This window comes from Lycium barbarum, chromosome 5, assembly GCF_019175385.1.
Source record: "Lycium barbarum isolate Lr01 chromosome 5, ASM1917538v2, whole genome shotgun sequence".
In the NCBI taxonomy this organism is placed as follows: Eukaryota; Viridiplantae; Streptophyta; class Magnoliopsida; order Solanales; family Solanaceae; genus Lycium; species Lycium barbarum.
Window position 1 is genome coordinate 123472615 of NC_083341.1, and position 20003 is coordinate 123492617.

Sequence of the window (20003 nt, forward strand, 5' to 3'; positions counted from 1 at the left end):
CTGAATCAGGAAAAAATGCTTCAGCCATATATAACTTCAAACATTTTAAAGCGTGAGGAAGACACCACATGTCTGAAGTTGTTTCAAATATAATTAAAGTAGGTACTTTTTTTAAAAAAAAAAGTAGGTACAAATTAAATAGCGATATTCAAATAAAATATACCCCGTGAAACTTTTACGTGGGTCTTTCTTATAATATCATTTCACTTGTAATAAGTTTCTCCTATAATGGGCTCCCTTTTATGTGCATTAATTACCCTAACAGGAAATTAAAAAAAAATCAATAATATAAGAAATAACAAGGTAAAGAAAAACGAAGAAATTATTCCTTGATTTAGTAGAAATAATTTAACAACACCGCCTACAGTTAATTGCACAACTGCACTTTGATAGATTAAGAAATTAAATATTTAGGAAACGCGTTAGTTCAAGAAACTAGGTTGCATTAAATTGGTTAATGTTTTTTTTTTACTTTTGAAAGTTTCCATATTTGATTCGGTAACTAGCTTTGTTGGTTTAGGAAACTCTCACCTTATTCCTATAGGAAATCGGAAATCCTAATGTTACCTATATAAATATATTTCGTAATGCACGTAGTAAAATTTCTATATACTCAAATCTTTTACATGTACAGTGCTTAGGGCTTAGTAAACATAATGCTTTATTCTCAGTCAAAATTTGCCGTAGCAACTAAGATGGCTTGCTGCCGGAAAAGGAAAATCTCTCAAGTTTCTGATTCCGGTGATCTTGATGTTACGGTGTTAGAAAAAGAAAACAAACAAATCCGAGCTGCGATGCTCAAGAAACGATTCGCTAATGTAATCTTCAAGTCCGAACAACAATTACGTGGACTTGATGAACTACAAATCAAGAAGAAAAAAGAAAATCAATTGTGTGAAGAGAACGTGAAAGTCGAGTTCATGAAGACACAACGGCAAAGAGAGAGAGAAGCTGCTCGTATTGCCATAGAAAGAATAAAAAGAACAGTGGATTTTGGCGATAGCCTGAAAGCAGAAAGAGAGTTGTTGATGATGATCCGCGCTGCTTGATTTATTCTGTGAAAGGAGTTCAAAAATGTGAATTGTTAGAAATTTCTTGAAGAGCCAAAGGTATTACTCACTGAAGGATGGTTCATTTACGTTCAATCTTTTAGTATTCAAGCATTTCACTTTGTGTAAAGAAGAAAAAGGGAAGGCAAAGTATTGATCAGTGGCTAATTTTGTTATGTAAAGAACTACGTTGGGCTTTATTTTCTTGAAAGGTTTAGTTTTAGTATTAGTAGAGGGTGCGTTGGGAACTTGTGAACAGGATGGTGTAAGTGATGTCCCTATACATATAAGAAAAACAAATCATGTTTATGTCACGTTTTATTTTATTGATCTTAGTATGTAATTTTAATTTGTCCTCAAATGCTTGTGTCGATCTTGCTACTAATTGCTAATTAATTAGTAATGTCTGTCATGTCATTCTCTGTTGTGTGTTTCTTGCATCAACTTGGAACAGTCGTGTGTCCACTTTAAATTTTATCAGCGTATTTCCAGTGCTGGTCATAGCAAAAAAGAAAAAAAAAATTGCCTGGAAACTATGTATTACTACCGTTATGTTGTTAATCACGGAAATAGAATTGAATTTGAGAAGATATATCATCTTTGAAAAAGATTAAAAAAAAAAAAATGGGTTGCGCTATATGAAAGAGTACCCAATTATGATGTATTTGGCAAAATCAAATCCAAGTAGATATCTATTATTTGATTAGATCATTGATCTCTTTTATTTCTCTTGTTTTCTTCAATATTCAATGCTGCACACATCTTTTTTCAGGAGGTCTTCAGCCATTACATTACATTACATAGGAGTAACAAATAGTAATATAACTCTAGATTCCCCTTTCTATGATGCAGAATAAAATCAGCTCTCCCTGAACGCAGCCTTGAGTTAAATTTTGTACTGCACTTTCGTGTACTTTAGATAGTAAAATTTTGTACTGCACTTTCGTGTACTTTACAATAATAAGTAGGCGTTTGAACATGAATAGGGTGATATTTCAAAAAAAAGAAAAAAATATTGTTTGAAAAAAGATATTTGAAAGTTGAAGTTGTGTTTGGACATACATTTAACTTGAAAAAGTGTTGACGTTTTGGGAGAGAACTTTTTACCTTGAAAAAATGGTTCACTTGAAAGAAAATATTTCAAGTTGGAGAGAAAAATTGATTAAATGTATAACCAAATAAGTAATTATTTGATTTTTTTTTTCCTGAGAAAAGCAGATTTTTTCATGTCCGAACATGCCCTATAAATCGACATAGCATGGGGCCCCCAAAAACATGATCCCAGCAGATGTCCAAACGTGTCCTATAATAGACATGCGTGCTTCTGTCGCTGTGTATTATTATTATTATTATTATTATTATTATTATTATTATTATTATTATTATTATTATTATTTTTGATAGAGATTTCGTCATGTAACATGAATGCCAACATTACAACGATGGCATCAAATTAATATGTCTTCTAGATATGTATACATAAATGATTTAGTGCCACTGCAACAGTGGCGGAATCCAGGATTTTCGTCCAGGGGGTTCGGGAACAAAAAAAAAGTATTTTGTTTTTATTTAGGGCGTCCAAAAGTTAATATATGCACATAAACACATAATTTTTTTCCTATATATACACTGTAATTTTTTGCCGAGAGTGAACACCCTCAGCCCTCTTTAAATCCGCCCCTGCACGGCAATGTTGCGCAAATAGTCACTTTTGTGGCCTTGTATCTAAAAGTTGACCATTTTAAAAATTAGACCTATCTGAAGTCCAAAGTAGCTTCCTTATCTAAAGTAAACAAGAGTTAGTTTTCACAGTTTAAAATTGTCACCTCCTAGTCACTTGCCAATAACTTATGGTTGCCGCCAAGGCTTTGCTTCAATACCTTTGACTATATACAAAGTACGAAAGAATATTTTCTACTCAATAATGCGATTTAAACTTATTTCTCTTTTTGAATATGGCTTGTGTAATTCTCAGATAGCAAGAGGAGTTTCAGAGTTTTGCCCAACAAGGTTGATCGGACCAATGGTGCCATCATTATATTTGGATGGTAGAATTTCATGTGACAGAAAAAATTCAAATTGCCTCAAGGGTGAAGAAAACAGAAGGTTACCAATGATATCTGCTACAAGATGTTTGTTTCAGATTGTGTTCTTCAACTCGAACTGTTACATAGTACATACTGTATAGTATACTCCCTCTGTCCCAAAAAGATTGTCCTCTTTTGATTTGACACAAAGTTTAAGAAATAAAAGAAGACTTTTGAAATGTGTGGTCCAAAACAATCCTTAGATATTTGTGTGACCGTAAATCATCTAATAAAGTTAAATTGTTTCTAAATATAGAAAGGGGACAATCTTTTTGAGACGGACTAAAAAGGAAAAACGGACAATCTTTTTGGGACAGACTAAAAGAGAAAGGCGGACAGTCTTTTTGGGACGGAGGGAGTATGTGTTTTGGTAGAACAATAGAACTACTCAAAGTATATGATTAAAAAGCAATCAAGAGTTTCTTCTACTTCATCTAGCAGGCTAAATTTAGGCCTCAAACCAATTCTCCATATCTCATCTATAATTTTAGCATCCGTCAATTGATAGGACCATTAAGGCATCAGCACCATTGGCAAGCCAAGGATCAGTCCTTTGAAAGTCGAATTTCATCCACTATGAGTCACGAAACAATCAACGACTTGATTTGCCAGTGTTTCTAGCTGGTTGCACCGTGACACGATTAGTCCTTTTCGAGCAATTCCTTTTGTGGATTCTATGAATTACGAAGCAATTGTGATACTCAGTCGATATTGAAAATTTGATGCTTTTTGTAGCAAATCACGTTCACACTTTTTCTTTCCTGTAAGACTCAATATTATTTTGACACCTTGTATGTGGGCGATTTTCCCTAACTCCTGAATAAACTATCATAAAAAAAATAGTTTCAGTAGAGAATGAGAATGCTATACTTAACCATTGTGGCTTAAAAGAGATAACTTAAATAAATTTTTTTGGATACTACATCACGAAAAAAATGCACCAATAAGAAGTATTTACTCCATAGAATGAGCTTACATTATTTGTCATTAACTTGTTAAACGTGAAGTAGCAAAACACATTAAATTGTTGATGTTTCTAAAATACTATTCTTCATATTCGATGCAAGAAACAGAAAACGATAACTTGATAATCGGTAGATCTAGCGCGATTTGCCATTCAACGGGCTTGGGAGAGGAGGTAGAAAATGCCCTCTCCCGAATCCTTTCCTGCGCAGTCTATCGTTTCTAACAAGTCACAAAAGAAAAATAGAAGGAAAGAAAAAGAAACACAGTCCAAACGCTTTCCATAATAGGTACACAAGAAATCTTTGGATTCTTTTGATAGTGAAAATGCCATAAAGCGTGACTCAAGATCCATGATACGAAAATCAAAATCAGAATAACAAAGAAAAAGACATCCGGATGCATTTCTAACTCGTCTCCAACACTTAGACTAAAGAATTATACAATAGAAAAGACCATCTAAAGAGCCTATCTCTATCATAATAGCTAAAATAGTGGGAAAAAAGGATCACAAAAAATGAAAGTAAAAAAGGAACAGTTTCTGAGAACATAGCACAGGAATTCCAATTAAGAGAAATCTTTAACGTGAGTAATTTTGCTAGGGTAGTAAACAGTGCAATACAAGCATTTGAATCTTTCGTCAACGAATTAAAGGTATAAGTAAAGTTGTTTTAGTTTGTTGTTTTGCGAAAGGGTCTAAGTACTTAAATCATCATTTGAGATGATTACAATTAAGTCGTCTATGTACCCCTACTAATTAAACCTTTAAATGAGGATCAAGCCCTAAATAGTTCTTTTACACAACAAAAACATTCTTACACTTTTCAATCACATAGAACACCAATCAACAATTGAAAAGAAAAATCCAAATCCTTTCAACTTATCGTCAAAATCTAGTCCTTTTTGTGCTTTCTATAACAATCCTCGCAACATCCCTTTGGCATGGTAAGTTTAACTTGGCTTTTTTCAATCTCTTCGAGCAATTCCTTTTTCCATATCTCTTGTTTCTTCTTCCTTTGTTGTGAATATAACTTCAACTTGGCTTCTTTCATCTCTTCACCCAATTGCTTTTTCCGCGTCTCTTTTTTCTTCTTCATTTGTTCATGAAATTCTTCCTCGCCAATCAGCAACAAAATTTCTTTTTCTCTCCGGCCATGTGAGTGCAAAGACTTCTTCGCTTTTTCGAGGTCTTCGAGCAATTCATTTTCTCACATTTCCTTTTTCTTCTTGCAACAAGCCATCTTGCTTGAACAAAGTATTACTAAAAGTAAAAACCGAAATTTTTGGCTAATAGTAGAGGAAGAATGTAATATATATATATATATATATATATATATATATATATATATATATATATATATATATATATATATATATATATATATATATATATATATATATCGGAAAAGGAGTTCTAAAACGTCTGTTTCCTAAATTCCATTCCTATATGAAAAAAGAGTTCCAAAACGTCTGTTTCCTAAATTTATTAAGGTAGTGTGTAATACCAAGTTTCAATTTCTTTTTTCATTTTTTAAATAATTTGTTTAAGTGCCTATTACAATCAAACCTCTCTATAATTGTCATTCGTTTTAACATCATTTCATTATAACTGCTTGATTTTCTCTGAAACTGATTTTTCATGTTATATTCTACTTCTCTATAGCAATATTCTACCTATTACAACAGTGACATTCATTATAACGATACACTCTTTGTAAAATTACCTCTCTATAACAACATACTCAAATATTGTGTAATACTCTAAGATTTTGTAAGAAATATATTACGAAGAGTATCAACCTAGGGGTGACATAAAAGAGTCAACTATTAAGCTCTTAACATTCAAGGGAAAGCTATTTAATTCCCTTTTGCCCAAAGTTTGAAAAAATTTCTTTGTCAATTTAAACATTATATTGTGACTAAGAGATTGGAATTTACAAAAAACCTACAATTGTAGAATTCCTACGTCAAACTTGAAATATTTAAATTCTCAATTAACTTAAAATGCATATGTTCCTTAGATTTTAATTCTTTATCGGTATGGTACAATTAGCTATGGATTTATTAGTAAATTATTAGTCTTTTTAACTTTTAATTAATGAGATATGAAAATCAGTTGAGATTTTAAAATTTACAAGTAATTTAATCTTCGAACTACAAAAAAATAATTGCTTGCGTACTTTTATTTATAACAGCTAAATGAGGTCTAAACATCAAATGCCAGTATACATACATAAAACCCCTCACTACAGCAACGATGAAATTCCGGACAAACACTATCATTATAGAGCGGTTTGACTGTATAATATTTAATTATTTTTTATATATAACAGATCAAATTTTTTTTTAAATATCTTTTTAAAAACATTTTGATAAAGCTTTTCATGAGTCAATTTGGACGACATATCAGCCTAATTTTAAAATGAACTGAATTGGACGGTTCAAAATGGGCGCGCACCACCCAAACCTATCTGTGTTTGGGAAATCATATTTAAATGAGATAATTTTGACCCACTTAATTTTAACTTATAGTATTTAAATTTTTTCTTGTAATTCAAGTAATTATATTAGTGATCTTCAGTTTTCTTTACTTCTTGTTTGTGAATTGTGATATGATTATGATCGGTCAAATGTGTTATTCGGTTATTTGCCCCTCTTTTTTTGTGGAGCTTAGCTAATGCACTTAAAACGTACACTTACGAGGAGTCCGGAGCCTAAAGGGCATAAAAATACACGGTATAAACCAAAAGGGGATGCCTTTTAGTTACATACCAAAACGGGTATAACGTGGAGGAGGCCACGTTATACCCCAATTTTTTTTTTTTTTGCATTATCAGAAAATCACAACAAAAATAATTTTAAAAAAAATTAAAAGGTATAACGTGGACTGATCCACGTCATACAAAATTATTTGTATAACGTGGATCAGTCCACGTTATACCATTAATATATATTTTTCTCCCCAACGTTTTACAAAATAGTTTGTAAGACGTTGCCTCTATTTAAATCATATTCAGCTGTGTTTTTAATAAAAAAAAAATTATTGATTTTTTTAATTTTTAAAGCATATAGTTAATTTCAGTGATTAACTGAAATAAATATTTTAACACATGCAATAATTAAATATGTGTTATATATGCGAACATAAATAAAAAATAAAATATAAGTTAAATAAACGTCACACATTAACTGAGTAGTAAATGTTAAATTACATACTAACTATTAAACGGCACGAGACATGTTATATATTCTTGGAAGATTACATAAGGAAACAACGATCGTACAACTTAAGAAAAAACATAAAAACCAACAAGCAACAACAACTACTGATTTCTGTCGGGGCAGCGATTCTTGTTATGACCTGTTTGCTTGCTAGTACTACACTTTCTAGCCATGCGAGCAGGAGCTATATCCATTTCATTCCTCCTTCTAGTTGTAGTCCGCGCTCCTGAAGTTCGCTCATATTCAATGTTTGCAATTAAACTGAAAGGAGAAGGTGGCCAATGTGCCTCATCACCCAACGGTGAAAAATTTTCCACTATACGTTTGCTTGTAAAACCTGCAATTGTAGTACTTGCTAACATAGGTATTTGGTTGAATTCCGCGGATATCACAAAATTTAATTGCATGTGAACATGGCATATGGTAGTTTCTCCACTTCCCACACGAAAACTTTTTCCCTTCGGCAGAGACTTTATGTGATAGACTATGTAATAAGTCTACGTAAATATTGTAAATATTCTCTTCCTTATGTATAGTAATTAGGTCCTATAATTTAGCCTAGTATTATGCTGCTAGTGAGATACCTACTTTGTATATAATGACTTTCATACATCAATACTGATCACAGATTGATTTCCTACACGGTATCAGACTAGGTTTCTCCTAAAAACCCTAGCATCCAAAACCCTAGCCGTCCACCTCCCTCTCTCCTAACCCTAGCCGTAGCCGCCCCCCCTCGTTTCTCCTCCATCTTCTCTCTTTAATGGCTGACAACAAAAATTTTCATTCTGCTTTAACCGTCACGAATGTGAAATCTTTAATCCCAATCACTCTAGACATGGAAACCGGCTATTATCACGAATGGGCGACACTATTCAAAGTTCTAGCCCGTGTCCACTCCGTACTTGAGCACATCATACCACCAACTGACACCACTGAACTCACCGCGTACAACACAACGAAGGCGGCTAATCTTCCGCTCTGGAAACGACTAGATGCGGTGGTCCTTCAATGGATATACGCCACCGTATCCCATGATATTCTTACCTCTATTCTCGTGGCGGATGATGTTGCGGAGAAGGCTTGGAATCGAGTTGCTCAACTTTTCCAAGACAACAAGCACTCAAGGGCAGCGTACCTTGAAACCGAGTTCACCACCACAAAAAATGGCCGACTTCGGCTCAGTTATGGCCTATTATAATAGGCTCAAGTCTCTCGCGGATCAGCTTGCCAACGTGGGGTCGCCGGTGTCCGACCAACGTCTGGTCTTGCGCCTCCTTGCAGCCTTACCGGAGACATATGCACACTTTGTCACCACCATCCAGCAGAAGGATGTGCTGCCCTCTTTCTCTGAAGTGTGCTCCAGACTCAAGCTCGAAGACGCCGCAGCCAAGGAACGTGCCCGCTGATTCTAGTCTCGCGGCTCTGCTTGTTGATAATAATACTCCCTCCCCGCCACCTGGCGGCAACACTAATTCAACTAACCGTCGTGATGATAATCGTGGTAGGAATTCCAACAGGAACAAGGGAAAGGGGAACAACAACAACACCAACCGCGGGAAATCCGGCCGCAGTGGCGACAGACAGACCAGCCACGGTCTGAGGCTGACGGGACAGCCACCGGCAGGGGGCTACTATTGGCCAACCTGACCGCCCCAGCAGTGGCCACTGCCCCCCTGCCCGTATCCGACCAGACCGTGGCAGCAGCGTCCCACTACACCGCGGCCCGGCAGCGGCATTCTCGGTGCGAGTCCACGGCCTCAGCAGGCCTATTCCATGCATGGTCCGACGTATTCTGGGTACACTCCAACAGACGTGGAGGCATCCATGCACACTCTGTCCATGCATCAACCGGATGATAATTGGTACATGGACACCGCAGCGACTTCCCACATGACTGCCAACTCAGGCACTCTCACGTCTTATTTTAATTTGAGCAATAATTCTGGAATCATTGTTGGTAATGGTAGCACTATTCCAATTCGTGGCTATGGTCATACATCTCTACGCCCACCTAATCCCCAATTACGTCTCCAACTTGTCTTGCATGCTCCAAAACTCATTAAAAACCTTAGTTCCGTACGTAAATTCACTAAGGACAATAATGTTTCTGTTGAGTTTGATCCTCTTGGGTTTTCTGTGAAGGATTTACCGACGGGGAGCCGCTTAATGAGATGTGAGAGCACCGGGGAATTGTATCCTATCACTGCCACAAAATGGACCACTCCACCATCCACCTTCATTGCCGCATCACCTAGCTTGTGGCATTCCCGACTCGGCCATCCAGGAAATGCTATCCTTATTTCTCTTCGTAGTAATGCCTTAATTGAATGTAATAGGGCCCGAACTTCTTTTTGTACCTCTTGTCCTTTGGGGAAACATGTTAAATTGTCATTTTATGATTCATTGTCATCTACTACTATGCCATTTGATATCATTCATAGTGATTTATGGACATCTCCTGTTTTAAGTTCTAATGGGCACCGCTATTATGATTTCTTTCTTGATGATTATAGTAATTTTCTTTGGACTTTTCCAATTTCTAACAAGTCCCAAGTCTATTCCACTTTTCTATCTTTTGAAGGCATTAATACGGACTCAATTCGAAAGAGACATTAAAAACATTCAATGTGACAATGGGCGGGAGTTCGCCAATGGGCATTTTCAATCTTTTTGCGCCTCCAATGGTTTAAATTTCCGAATTTCTTGCCCCCATACCTCTCCTCAAAACGGCAAAGCGGAAAAAAAATTTAAATCCATTAACAACATAGTGGGCACTCTTGTTGTCCACTCCTCCATTCCCCCCTCCTTTTGGCATCATGCTCTCCAAATTGCCACATACCTCCTTAGTGTCCTTCCCACCAAAGTCCTAAATCACCAACGCAAGTTCTCTATTAACGAACCTCCTCCTACTCTCATCTCCGGGTTTTTGGTGTCTATGCTATTCGCTTTTCCCATCTACAACTATTCATAAGTTGCAAGCAAGATCCACCCTGTGTGTATTTTTGGGCTATCCGTTGAATCATAGAGGATATAAATGTTATGATTTATCCACCAACAAAATCATCATATCAAGGCATGTCATCTTTGAGGAAACTCAATTTCCCTTCTCAAAGTTGCACTCCCCAACCCAAACTTCTTATGATTTTTGGGACCATGGGATTTCTCCATACACCCTGCATTTTCTGTCACAGCCTACTCCACCCGTCGTCCCCTCGGTACAACCCGAATTTCCTACATTATGGATATTTCTGCCCTTACCTTTGTGTGCAAATATCAGAATCTCAAAGACCCCTTCAGCTGCATTGTATTGCTGCATGTCAGTATACTTTATGGATGTTCGCATATATAACACATATTTAATTATTGCATGTGTTAAAATATTTATTTCAGTTAATCACTTAAATTAACTATATGCTTTAAAAATTTAAAAAATCAATAATTTTTTTTATTAAAAACACAGTCGAATATGATTTAAATAGAGGCAACGTCTTACAAACTATTTTGTAAAACGTTGGGGAGAAAAATATATATTAATGGTATAACGTGGAATGATCCACGTTATACAAAATTATTTGTCTAACGTGGATCAGTCCACGTTATACCTTTTAATTTTTTATTTTTTATTTTTGCTGTGATTTTCTGACAATGCAAAAAAAAAATTTGGGGTATAACGTGGAGGTGATTTTCTGACAATGCAAAAAAAAATTGGGAGTATAACGTGGACTCTTCCACGTTATACCCGTTTTGGTATGTAACTGAAAGGCAGCCCGTCATACTCCTAGTAGGGGGTGTGACATCACTACAAAAAAATGCTTAAATTGCGGCGGTTTAATAGCGGGGGTCAGCTACAACCCCCGCAAATTTCATTAAATAGCGGGGGTTTACATGTCCGACACAAATAGAAGAAACTAGCGGGGGTTTGGAACCTCCACCATCTGGGAAAAAAATAGAGCCAATTTTTCCCTCACTTTTTTTTGGCTCGGCTCATTTTTGTTAGAAAGGCCCTGCAGACCTTTGTGTCTCTCTCTCTCTCTCAAAACCCTCTCTCTCAAAACCCTCTGTGTCTCAAAACCTCCCTCTCTCACTACTTTTTATTCCACCCCAACTATAAAGGGTGCTGATTAAATACCTTCCCAACAACATCACCTACCAAAACTATACAAAAGAGGACTTAATAGATCCAGATTACTACCCATAAAATAATTTTTTTAAAAAAAAAAAAAGCAGGTCGAATTGTCAGCAAAATTCCACAAATTTGAGGCAAATCAAGAGATACAGACTTCTTCTTCTTTGGAAAACATTGAACCATCCATTTCTGTGAGTTCTTTTTCTGATTTCAATTTGATTTTTATTGTTTGGTTTTCAATTTAGTGTTATGGGTGATTTTTTTAGTCCATGTTTTTGTGTGAATCTGCACTTTTTCTTTATTGGGTGTGTTTTGTTTCTTGTAATCAATTCAATTTGTTTTATTTGGGTATGTTCTGTTCTATTGTTTTCATCGACGTGTTCAAGGTAGTTTTTTTGATTTGGTTGTCGCTATAGTATATGTTCCAGATTTGTATATGGTTTTATTGGTTTCATTTTATATATTGTTTGAGCCAAAGTTTGAGTCTTTTGGTATGGTATGAGAAGTTTTTAGGTGGGTATTTTACTGAATTTGATCCATAGGTGGAAGGTCCAAGCATAAGGAAGTTACTACCTTTTGTTTCATGTTTTGGGGGTGGGGTAAGTATTGTATACTGTTAGTAGAATTATTTTTGCTGCAGATCTGATGATCTATTAATTTCTTTTGTTTGGAATGCAACTGTACCTCTGTGGTATAGTTGTAATGAATACTATAGTTGGGAATGGAAAAACAAAAGCCTCTGTGAAGAACATATAAGCGAATTTCTTGAGAACCCAAACTCCTCTTCCTCAATCAACTGGTATCTCTTCAATTATTTCTACAAATGGGTCTTTCATCTTTCCTATTTTTGGGTAATTATTTTTACAAATGGGTCCCCTTGAACGTGTTTGATTATTTGTGTCAATGAGTTGAATTTTCATACTACAGTATTAGTGTGTTGATTTTGAAATGTAAGTTTAATTATTTCAAGAAAAAAAAAACAGTTTAATTATTGAGAATTTATAAAACATTATAAGTATCTCCATGTGTTTCTTATTTCTGTTACTTACATTTATTTATGACATAGATTTTATAATTTGGAATGTGTTTTTTCATTTGTAGATGAGCAACTACTCTTCCATGGATGGAATCCTCTATTGCAAGACTCATTTCGAACAGCTTTTTAAGGAATCTGGAAATTTTAGCAAGAATTTTCAGAATCGTGAGCCATCTTTCGTAAATTAATTTAGTACATTTTTGCTAAGCCTCTTTTATCTTAATTTCTACTAATCGTCTACATTGTTCTAATTAACATTTTAGCAGCTAAGTCTGAGAGGCAAAATTCACTGGTAAGCTCTGTTTGTATCCGACAACTTCACATTTTTTAAAAAATATATGTTTTTCTTTTCTTTTTCTTCCTTAAAAGAATAAAACAGTTGTAAATTTGTTTCTAACTTTTTGAGCTAAAAATTAAATTTGCTTATGTATTTTGTGCAGATAAGGGCTCCAAGTAAACTCTCTGCTATGTTCTCTGGAACCCAAGAAAAATGTGCTGCTTGCGACAAAACTGTTTACCCACTTGAGAAGGTATGCAACCATCAAGTGATTACTTAAAGTGTAATTTGTATCTCTGTGTGTTAGGTGCTTGTTAAATAGTCAGAGATTTGAAGATATATTCGTGGCAAAAGATCGATATTACTTACTCTTGAGTTGCATTGATTGATGGAATGTAGTCATCTATAGTCAACATTTGATGGTATAATTAGAAGTAGCAGTAGAATGAATGCAATCACGCTCCTTCGATGTTTACGAAGTAGCACTACTTAATTCATGGTAATTTATTATATGTCTACTGTAGCGAGGTAACTTTATTGATATGGTCAAATCATATATGGTAATGATATGTGTATAGCAGAACTACATTTAACTGCTAATTTATCTGTGTGTTTCGACTAAATATGGTAATGATCTGTTTACGAAGTAGCAGTAAATTTATAGATAATTTTTTTTAGGTCTAGGCATTGTCACAAACAACTAAAATCTTGAAGGGGCAGACATCTATCTCTGTAGTCTTTAAGGCATTCTTTATTTTTAGTAGCTTAAACTTTGTACCTGTGCTTGAATGAATGAGCTTATATTATGCTATATGCTTGAATATTTTAAAGTTTGTAGCTTTATGAGGATGTGTTGCTGATTTTTACTTCCTAGAAATTTATTGGGTTATAAATTAAATTTCATACACCATTGTTGCCCAAGGTAAAGACATTTGGCTTGCCACATTATCTCCTATTGGATGTCACATTAACTGATTGTATCCTATTGTGATGCTTTCTTGTTAAGTAGAACCAGTTGAGTCATTTTCCCATTTTCTGTCATACTAGACACATGTTATATCATGTATGATATATGCTTCTCAGTGGTCTAGATCAGTAACTTGATACAAATGGTGATTGGGTTTATTTCTATTCTTCGAACTTAACTGTGTTTATGCTTTTTTCACTTAGAATTCTTGATTTTTGCTTCTTCCCGTTGAATTTGGTTATTTGAATGGATACTGTCCGATTTTTACTTGATATGTTCTACTATATTTTCCCTGATTTGGCTTTACTAGGCCTGCATTGTCATAGCTCGAGATAATGTCAGATACTGTTTTGACTTGTGAAGGTTTGAGTTGAAGTTTCTGAAAACTTTGTTGCTTGTTTAATGATAGCAATGTTTTCTAGTAGTTGTTTGATTTTCTTTTTCTGATAAGTTAGAATAGTGGCCCTGATAGCAATGCTTAATTCTCTACTATGTTTTATTTTCTACTGTATGAGCAGTTGGATTTCCAAATTAAACTTGAATAAAGAGTTGTGGTGTTTTCAGGATAGTAGCTAACTCTATTTCTATGTTTTTCATTATGCAGCCAAGTGATGCGGCTAGTGGATCCCTTTCGCCCATGGATGCAAGAAGATCATGCGGTGATAGTAATCCCAGTGACAACCGTTGATTTCATTGTATTGTTCGGTAGGAACGGATGTTAGAACGTTGGAGCGAATGTATTGTGTTTAAATTTAGTTTTTGAGTGATCTGATAATGCTACTTAAATTTTTAGTTTAAAAAACTAATGGTACTTTATGATAACATTTGTGATTTTACGATATGTTATTGATATCTCTTAAAGTTTTAACGTTTTTTGCTTTGATTATGATTTCCAGCTTAATTAGTGATTTTGTAATCATAATATATAAATTAAAAAAATTCAATGAATTGTTGGGGGATATGAGACTGCCAGGACCTTTAAATATAAGCTAATTTAAAAAAAAAAAAAATATATATATATGTATTGCGGAGGTTCTAAACCGCCACAATCTGTAATTGAGAATTATTTTTAAAAGATTAAATTTTACGGTAGGAACGGATGTTAGAACGTTGGAGCGAATGTATTGTGTTTAAATTTAGTTTTTGAGTGATATGATAATGCTACTTAAATTTTTAGTTTAAAAAACTAATGGTACTTTATGATAACATTTGTGATTTTACGATATGTTATTGATATCTCTTAAAGTTTTAACTTTTTGCTTTGATTATGATTTCCAGCTTAATTAGTGATTTTGTAATCATAATATATAAATTAAAAAAATTCAATGAATTGTTGGGGGATATGAGACTGCCAGGACCTTTAAATATAAGCTAATTTAAAAAAATATATAAATATATGTATTGCGGAGGTTCTAAACCGCCACAATCTGTAATTGAGAATTATTTTTAAAAGATTAAATTTTACGGTAGGAACGGATGTTAGAACGTTGGAGCGAATGTATTGTGTTTAAATTTAGTTTTTGAGTGATATGATAATGCTACTTAAATTTTAGTTTAAAAAACTAATGGTACTTTATGATAACATTTGTGATTTTACGATATGTTATTGATATCTCTTAAAGTTTTAACTTTTTGCTTTGATTATGATTTCCAGCTTAATTAGTGATTTTGTAATCATAATATATAAATTAAAAAAATTCAATGAATTGTTAGGGGATATGAGACTGCCAGGACCTTTAAATATAAGCTAATTTAAAAATATATATAAATATATGTATTGCGGAGGTTCTAAACCGCCACAATCTGTAATTGAGAATTATTTTTAAAAGATTAAATTTTAAAATTACGGGGGTCAACTGCCGTAAAATAACCGCCGCAAATTAGTTCTGGCGGTCAGTAAAAAACCGCCGCTAATTGATTGCGACAACTGTTATTGTGGGGGTTTTGACAACTGCCGCAATAACACATTGCGGGGGTTTCAAACCGCCGCAAACCTTAAAAATAACCCCCGCAATTTAAGCGTTTTTTTGTAGTGCATCTCTAATCTGCAATAGACGCACTCCTCTTGGATATAAATTTCATAAAATCCGATAGACTGAAAGATTCGATTCAAACAAATTCTCTCATAGAGTGATAGAGGCACAACCATTTTAGATTGAGGGTAAATGTTGTGATGCTCTCTGGCCTCTTTTTCGGATTTGCATTGGCCTGGTACTTGCTGAAGTGCACGTATACTCGATTTTGGGACCACTATTTAAAATATATTCGGAGTGCGTAAAAGTTTGTAAGTCTACTCATTTTGGAACAATTTTAGATATGCAGTGTGTGAAGCTTCATATCGATGAAATCCTGATTTAGTCATTTTTTCTTGAATTTGTAACACCTCGTGCATTCGGGCTAAGATTTGACTCATAAGACGGGGGTATAATGAACCCAATTTTAGTATTATATAAATGGTGTTTGAAACCCAATCAAGACATGAGAAGAGTCCTTGAGCAAAAGAAAGTCGGAAGCTACCCTACGGAGCGTGTTTTCAAGTGAGTTTGCACCATGTCTCAATTAAAATGAGTATACGGAACAATACGTAAGGTATTTGGGAAAATTTCCTTCTTGGAAGTTGTACATCTTTGAATTACCTTTCCAACGGTATATTATGGAGGCCAAACAGACATCTGTACAAAGATTTATGCCCGTTTTAATAAAATAGTGTTCTGCCGATATACGGTAGAATATACGGGCCGTGAAAATTATACGGGTCGTATATTCCAACCGTAAAATTGGTCCAGAAAGCCCAAATCACTGTAATGGATGTATGGTTACATATACGGTCCGTAAAACTTTTATGGACCGTAAAATAGGGCGTAAAATGGGTTCAACAACAATTATAAAACTTCGTTTTAAGGCTTTTTCACTTCATTCTTCACACCCCCAAGCCCTAGAACGACCTTCTATTCTCTCCCATCATCACGAACACCAAGGTAAGCCTACTCTAATCATTCCAAGTCAATTCTAATATATATCCTTGTCATCTAAACAAGAATCATCATTCCAAAACTAGGGTTTTCAAGAAACCCCATCTCAAGGTTCAAGAATTCAAGATTTTGGAAATCTTCTTCAAAGCTCAAGTCTTTAATTCAAGTTTTGGAGCGACTAAGGTATGTAGAGTTACTATCTACGTGTGGGAACATCATTGTTCTTCCCCACGCCTCATAATCCATACATTATGATTCTTTACGAAAACTAGGGTTTCTATACCATGCTCATGATAACCCTAGGTCCATGTCCATGATTATATTATCTATGAATTGTTATAATTCCATCATTGAGTTCTTAATATTTCTTTATGATTATTAAGAATCTATCCGTAATCTATGAATAACCCATATATCTGATTCCATGGGTTCATGCATGCTAGTTTATGATATATTATGTTATTTCAAGAAAATACTATATATGTTTTACAAGTTCATGCAAGCAAGCTATAATTCATGATATCCATGTACAAGCAAGTTATATTCATGAAAACCATGGGCAGCAAGTGCCACTTATTTTACAAGTTATTTCGTGAAATCATGATTACAAGACTAGTACAAGTTAATTCACGAAAATCATGGGCTTCTTAGCCAACTATGTTATGTTCATGTTTTTGGGAGTTGCTTTAATTACCGAGGAGGGCTTCAGATAGCCTGAAACTACGTAGCCACCGTAGGATGAGGATCGATCCACCCATGTCCCGGACGATCTCTCATAATGACTGGATCCTTTCATACTTTATTAAATCTCATGTTCTCTGGCAAGGACTGAGTGTTTTGCTGGCGGGACACAAGCACCAGACCATGTATCAGTTATAAGTTATTTCTCTCCCTACGTATGATATTTTTACCATGTTTTATATATATGTATGTATTCATATTCATGACCAGGTTTCAGTTCCTATCATTATTATTTCATGTCCCAAGTTATTTATTTCAGTTGCTTTACATACCAGCACATTCAATGTGCTGACGTCCCCTTTCTATTGCCCGGGCGCCTGCATTTCACGATGCAGGTATTGATCGACAGGACAGCAGAGTTGCTCATTAGGACATTGCTCGTATCAGCTTTTGGTGAGCCCCATCTCATTCGGGGTTGCGTCTTTACTTCTATTTATGTCAGTTATGCATCTAAGGTATGCTGGGGGCCTTGTCCCAGTAAGTATGTTTTCCTGTCAGACTCATGATAGAGGTTTCATAGACTAGACAAGTCAGTTATGTTATGTCAGACATTCGGAGTCGTATAGCCATTTTGGCTCATTCATGTTATTTCCGCACTCATGTTTAAACAAGTATTTTTATTAAGTATTATGACTTACTACGTTTTATAAAGGCTCATCATGCATTCACGTTATATTCCGCTCATGTTATGCCTCATGATGATTCAGCAAGCCATGTGGTTCACTCGGTCACATGCAGTAAGGCACCGAGTGCCGTGTTTCGCCCAGGCCATGGTTCGGGGCGTGACAGAATTTCAGGCACATGTGACTGAAATTCAACCATTTCTACCTAATTTTAACTATATATGGCTGAATCAGGAAAAAATGCTTCAGCCATATATAACTTCAAACATTTTAAAGCGTGAGGAAGACACCACATGTCTGAAGTTGTTTCAAATATAATTAAAGTAGGTACTTTTTTAAAAAAAAAAGTAGGTACAAATTAAATAGCGATATTCAAATAAAATATACCCCGTGAAACTTTTACGTGGGTCTTTCTTATAATTTCATTTCACTTGTAATAAGTTTCTCCTATAATGGGCTCCCTTTTATGTGCATTAATTACCCTAACAGGAAATTAAAAAAAAATCAATAATATAAGAAATAACAAGGTAAAGAAAAACGAAGAAATTATTCCTTGATTTAGTAGAAATAATTTAACAACACCGCCTACAGTTAATTGCACAACTGCACTTTGATAGATTAAGAAATTAAATATTTAGGAAACGCGTTAGTTCAAGAAACTAGGTTGCATTAAATTGGTTAATGTTTTTTTTTACTTTTGAAAGTTTCCATATTTGATTCGGTAACTAGCTTTGTTGGTTTAGGAAACTCTCACCTTATTCCTATAGGAAATCGGAAATCCTAATGTTACCTATATAAATATATTTCGTAATGCACGTAGTAAAATTTCTATATACTCAAATCTTTTACATGTACAGTGCTTAGGGCTTAGTAAACATAATGCTTTATTCTCAGTCAAAATTTGCCGTAGCAACTAAGATGGCTTGCTGCCGGAAAAGGAAAATCTCTCAAGTTTCTGATTCCGGTGATCTTGATGTTACGGTGTTAGAAAAAGAAAACAAACAAATCCGAGCTGCGATGCTCAAGAAACGATTCGCTAATGTAATCTTCAAGTCCGAACAACAATTACGTGGACTTGATGAACTACAAATCAAGAAGAAAAAAGAAAATCAATTGTGTGAAGAGAACGTGAAAGTCGAGTTCATGAAGACACAACGGCAAAGAGAGAGAGAAGCTGCTCGTATTGCCATAGAAAGAATAAAAAGAACAGTGGATTTTGGCGATAGCCTGAAAGCAGAAAGAGAGTTGTTGATGATGATCCGCGCTGCTTGATTTATTCTGTGAAAGGAGTTCAAAAATGTGAATTGTTAGAAATTTCTTGAAGAGCCAAAGGTATTACTCACTGAAGGATGGTTCATTTACGTTCAATCTTTTAGTATTCAAGCATTTCACTTTGTGTAAAGAAGAAAAAGGGAAGGCAAAGTATTGATCAGTGGCTAATTTTGTTATGTAAAGAACTACGTTGGGCTTTATTTTCTTGAAAGGTTTAGTTTTAGTATTAGTAGAGGGTGCGTTGGGAACTTGTGAACAGGATGGTGTAAGTGATGTCCCTATACATATAAGAAAAACAAATCATGTTTATGTCACGTTTTATTTTATTGATCTTAGTATGTAATTTTAATTTGTCCTCAAATGCTTGTGTCGATCTTGCTACTAATTGCTAATTAATTAGTAATGTCTGTCATGTCATTCTCTGTTGTGTGTTTCTTGCATCAACTTGGAACAGTCGTGTGTCCACTTTAAATTTTATCAGCGTATTTCCAGTGCTGGTCATAGCAAAAAAGAAAAAAAAAATTGCCTGGAAACTATGTATTACTACCGTTATGTTGTTAATCACGGAAATAGAATTGAATTTGAGAAGATATATCATCTTTGAAAAAGATTAAAAAAAAAAAAATGGGTTGCGCTATATGAAAGAGTACCCAATTATGATGTAT

At 34.7% G+C, this 20003-nt stretch overlaps 1 protein-coding gene across 4 annotated transcripts; it reads left to right on the forward strand.

The window, feature by feature from the left end:
- Positions 1 to 11308: 11308 nt before the first annotated feature.
- Positions 11309 to 14611, forward strand: LOC132641361 (LIM domain-containing protein PLIM2c-like). Of its 4 annotated transcripts, none has more exons than XM_060358327.1 (5): positions 11309 to 11641; positions 12552 to 12651; positions 12753 to 12778; positions 12927 to 13016; positions 14335 to 14611. In XM_060358327.1, exons 2-5 carry the CDS (start codon positions 12552 to 12554, stop codon positions 14416 to 14418), a joined length of 300 nt encoding a protein of 99 aa, XP_060214310.1. In that variant the 5' UTR covers positions 11309 to 11641; the 3' UTR covers positions 14419 to 14611. The 4 variants fall into 4 exon arrangements, with proteins under 4 accessions (XP_060214310.1, XP_060214308.1, XP_060214312.1 ...); XM_060358325.1 differs by having other exon boundaries at positions 11314 to 11641; positions 12750 to 12778; XM_060358329.1 differs by lacking the exon at positions 11309 to 11641 and adding an exon at positions 11729 to 12249.
- Positions 14612 to 20003: the final 5392 nt, after the last annotated feature.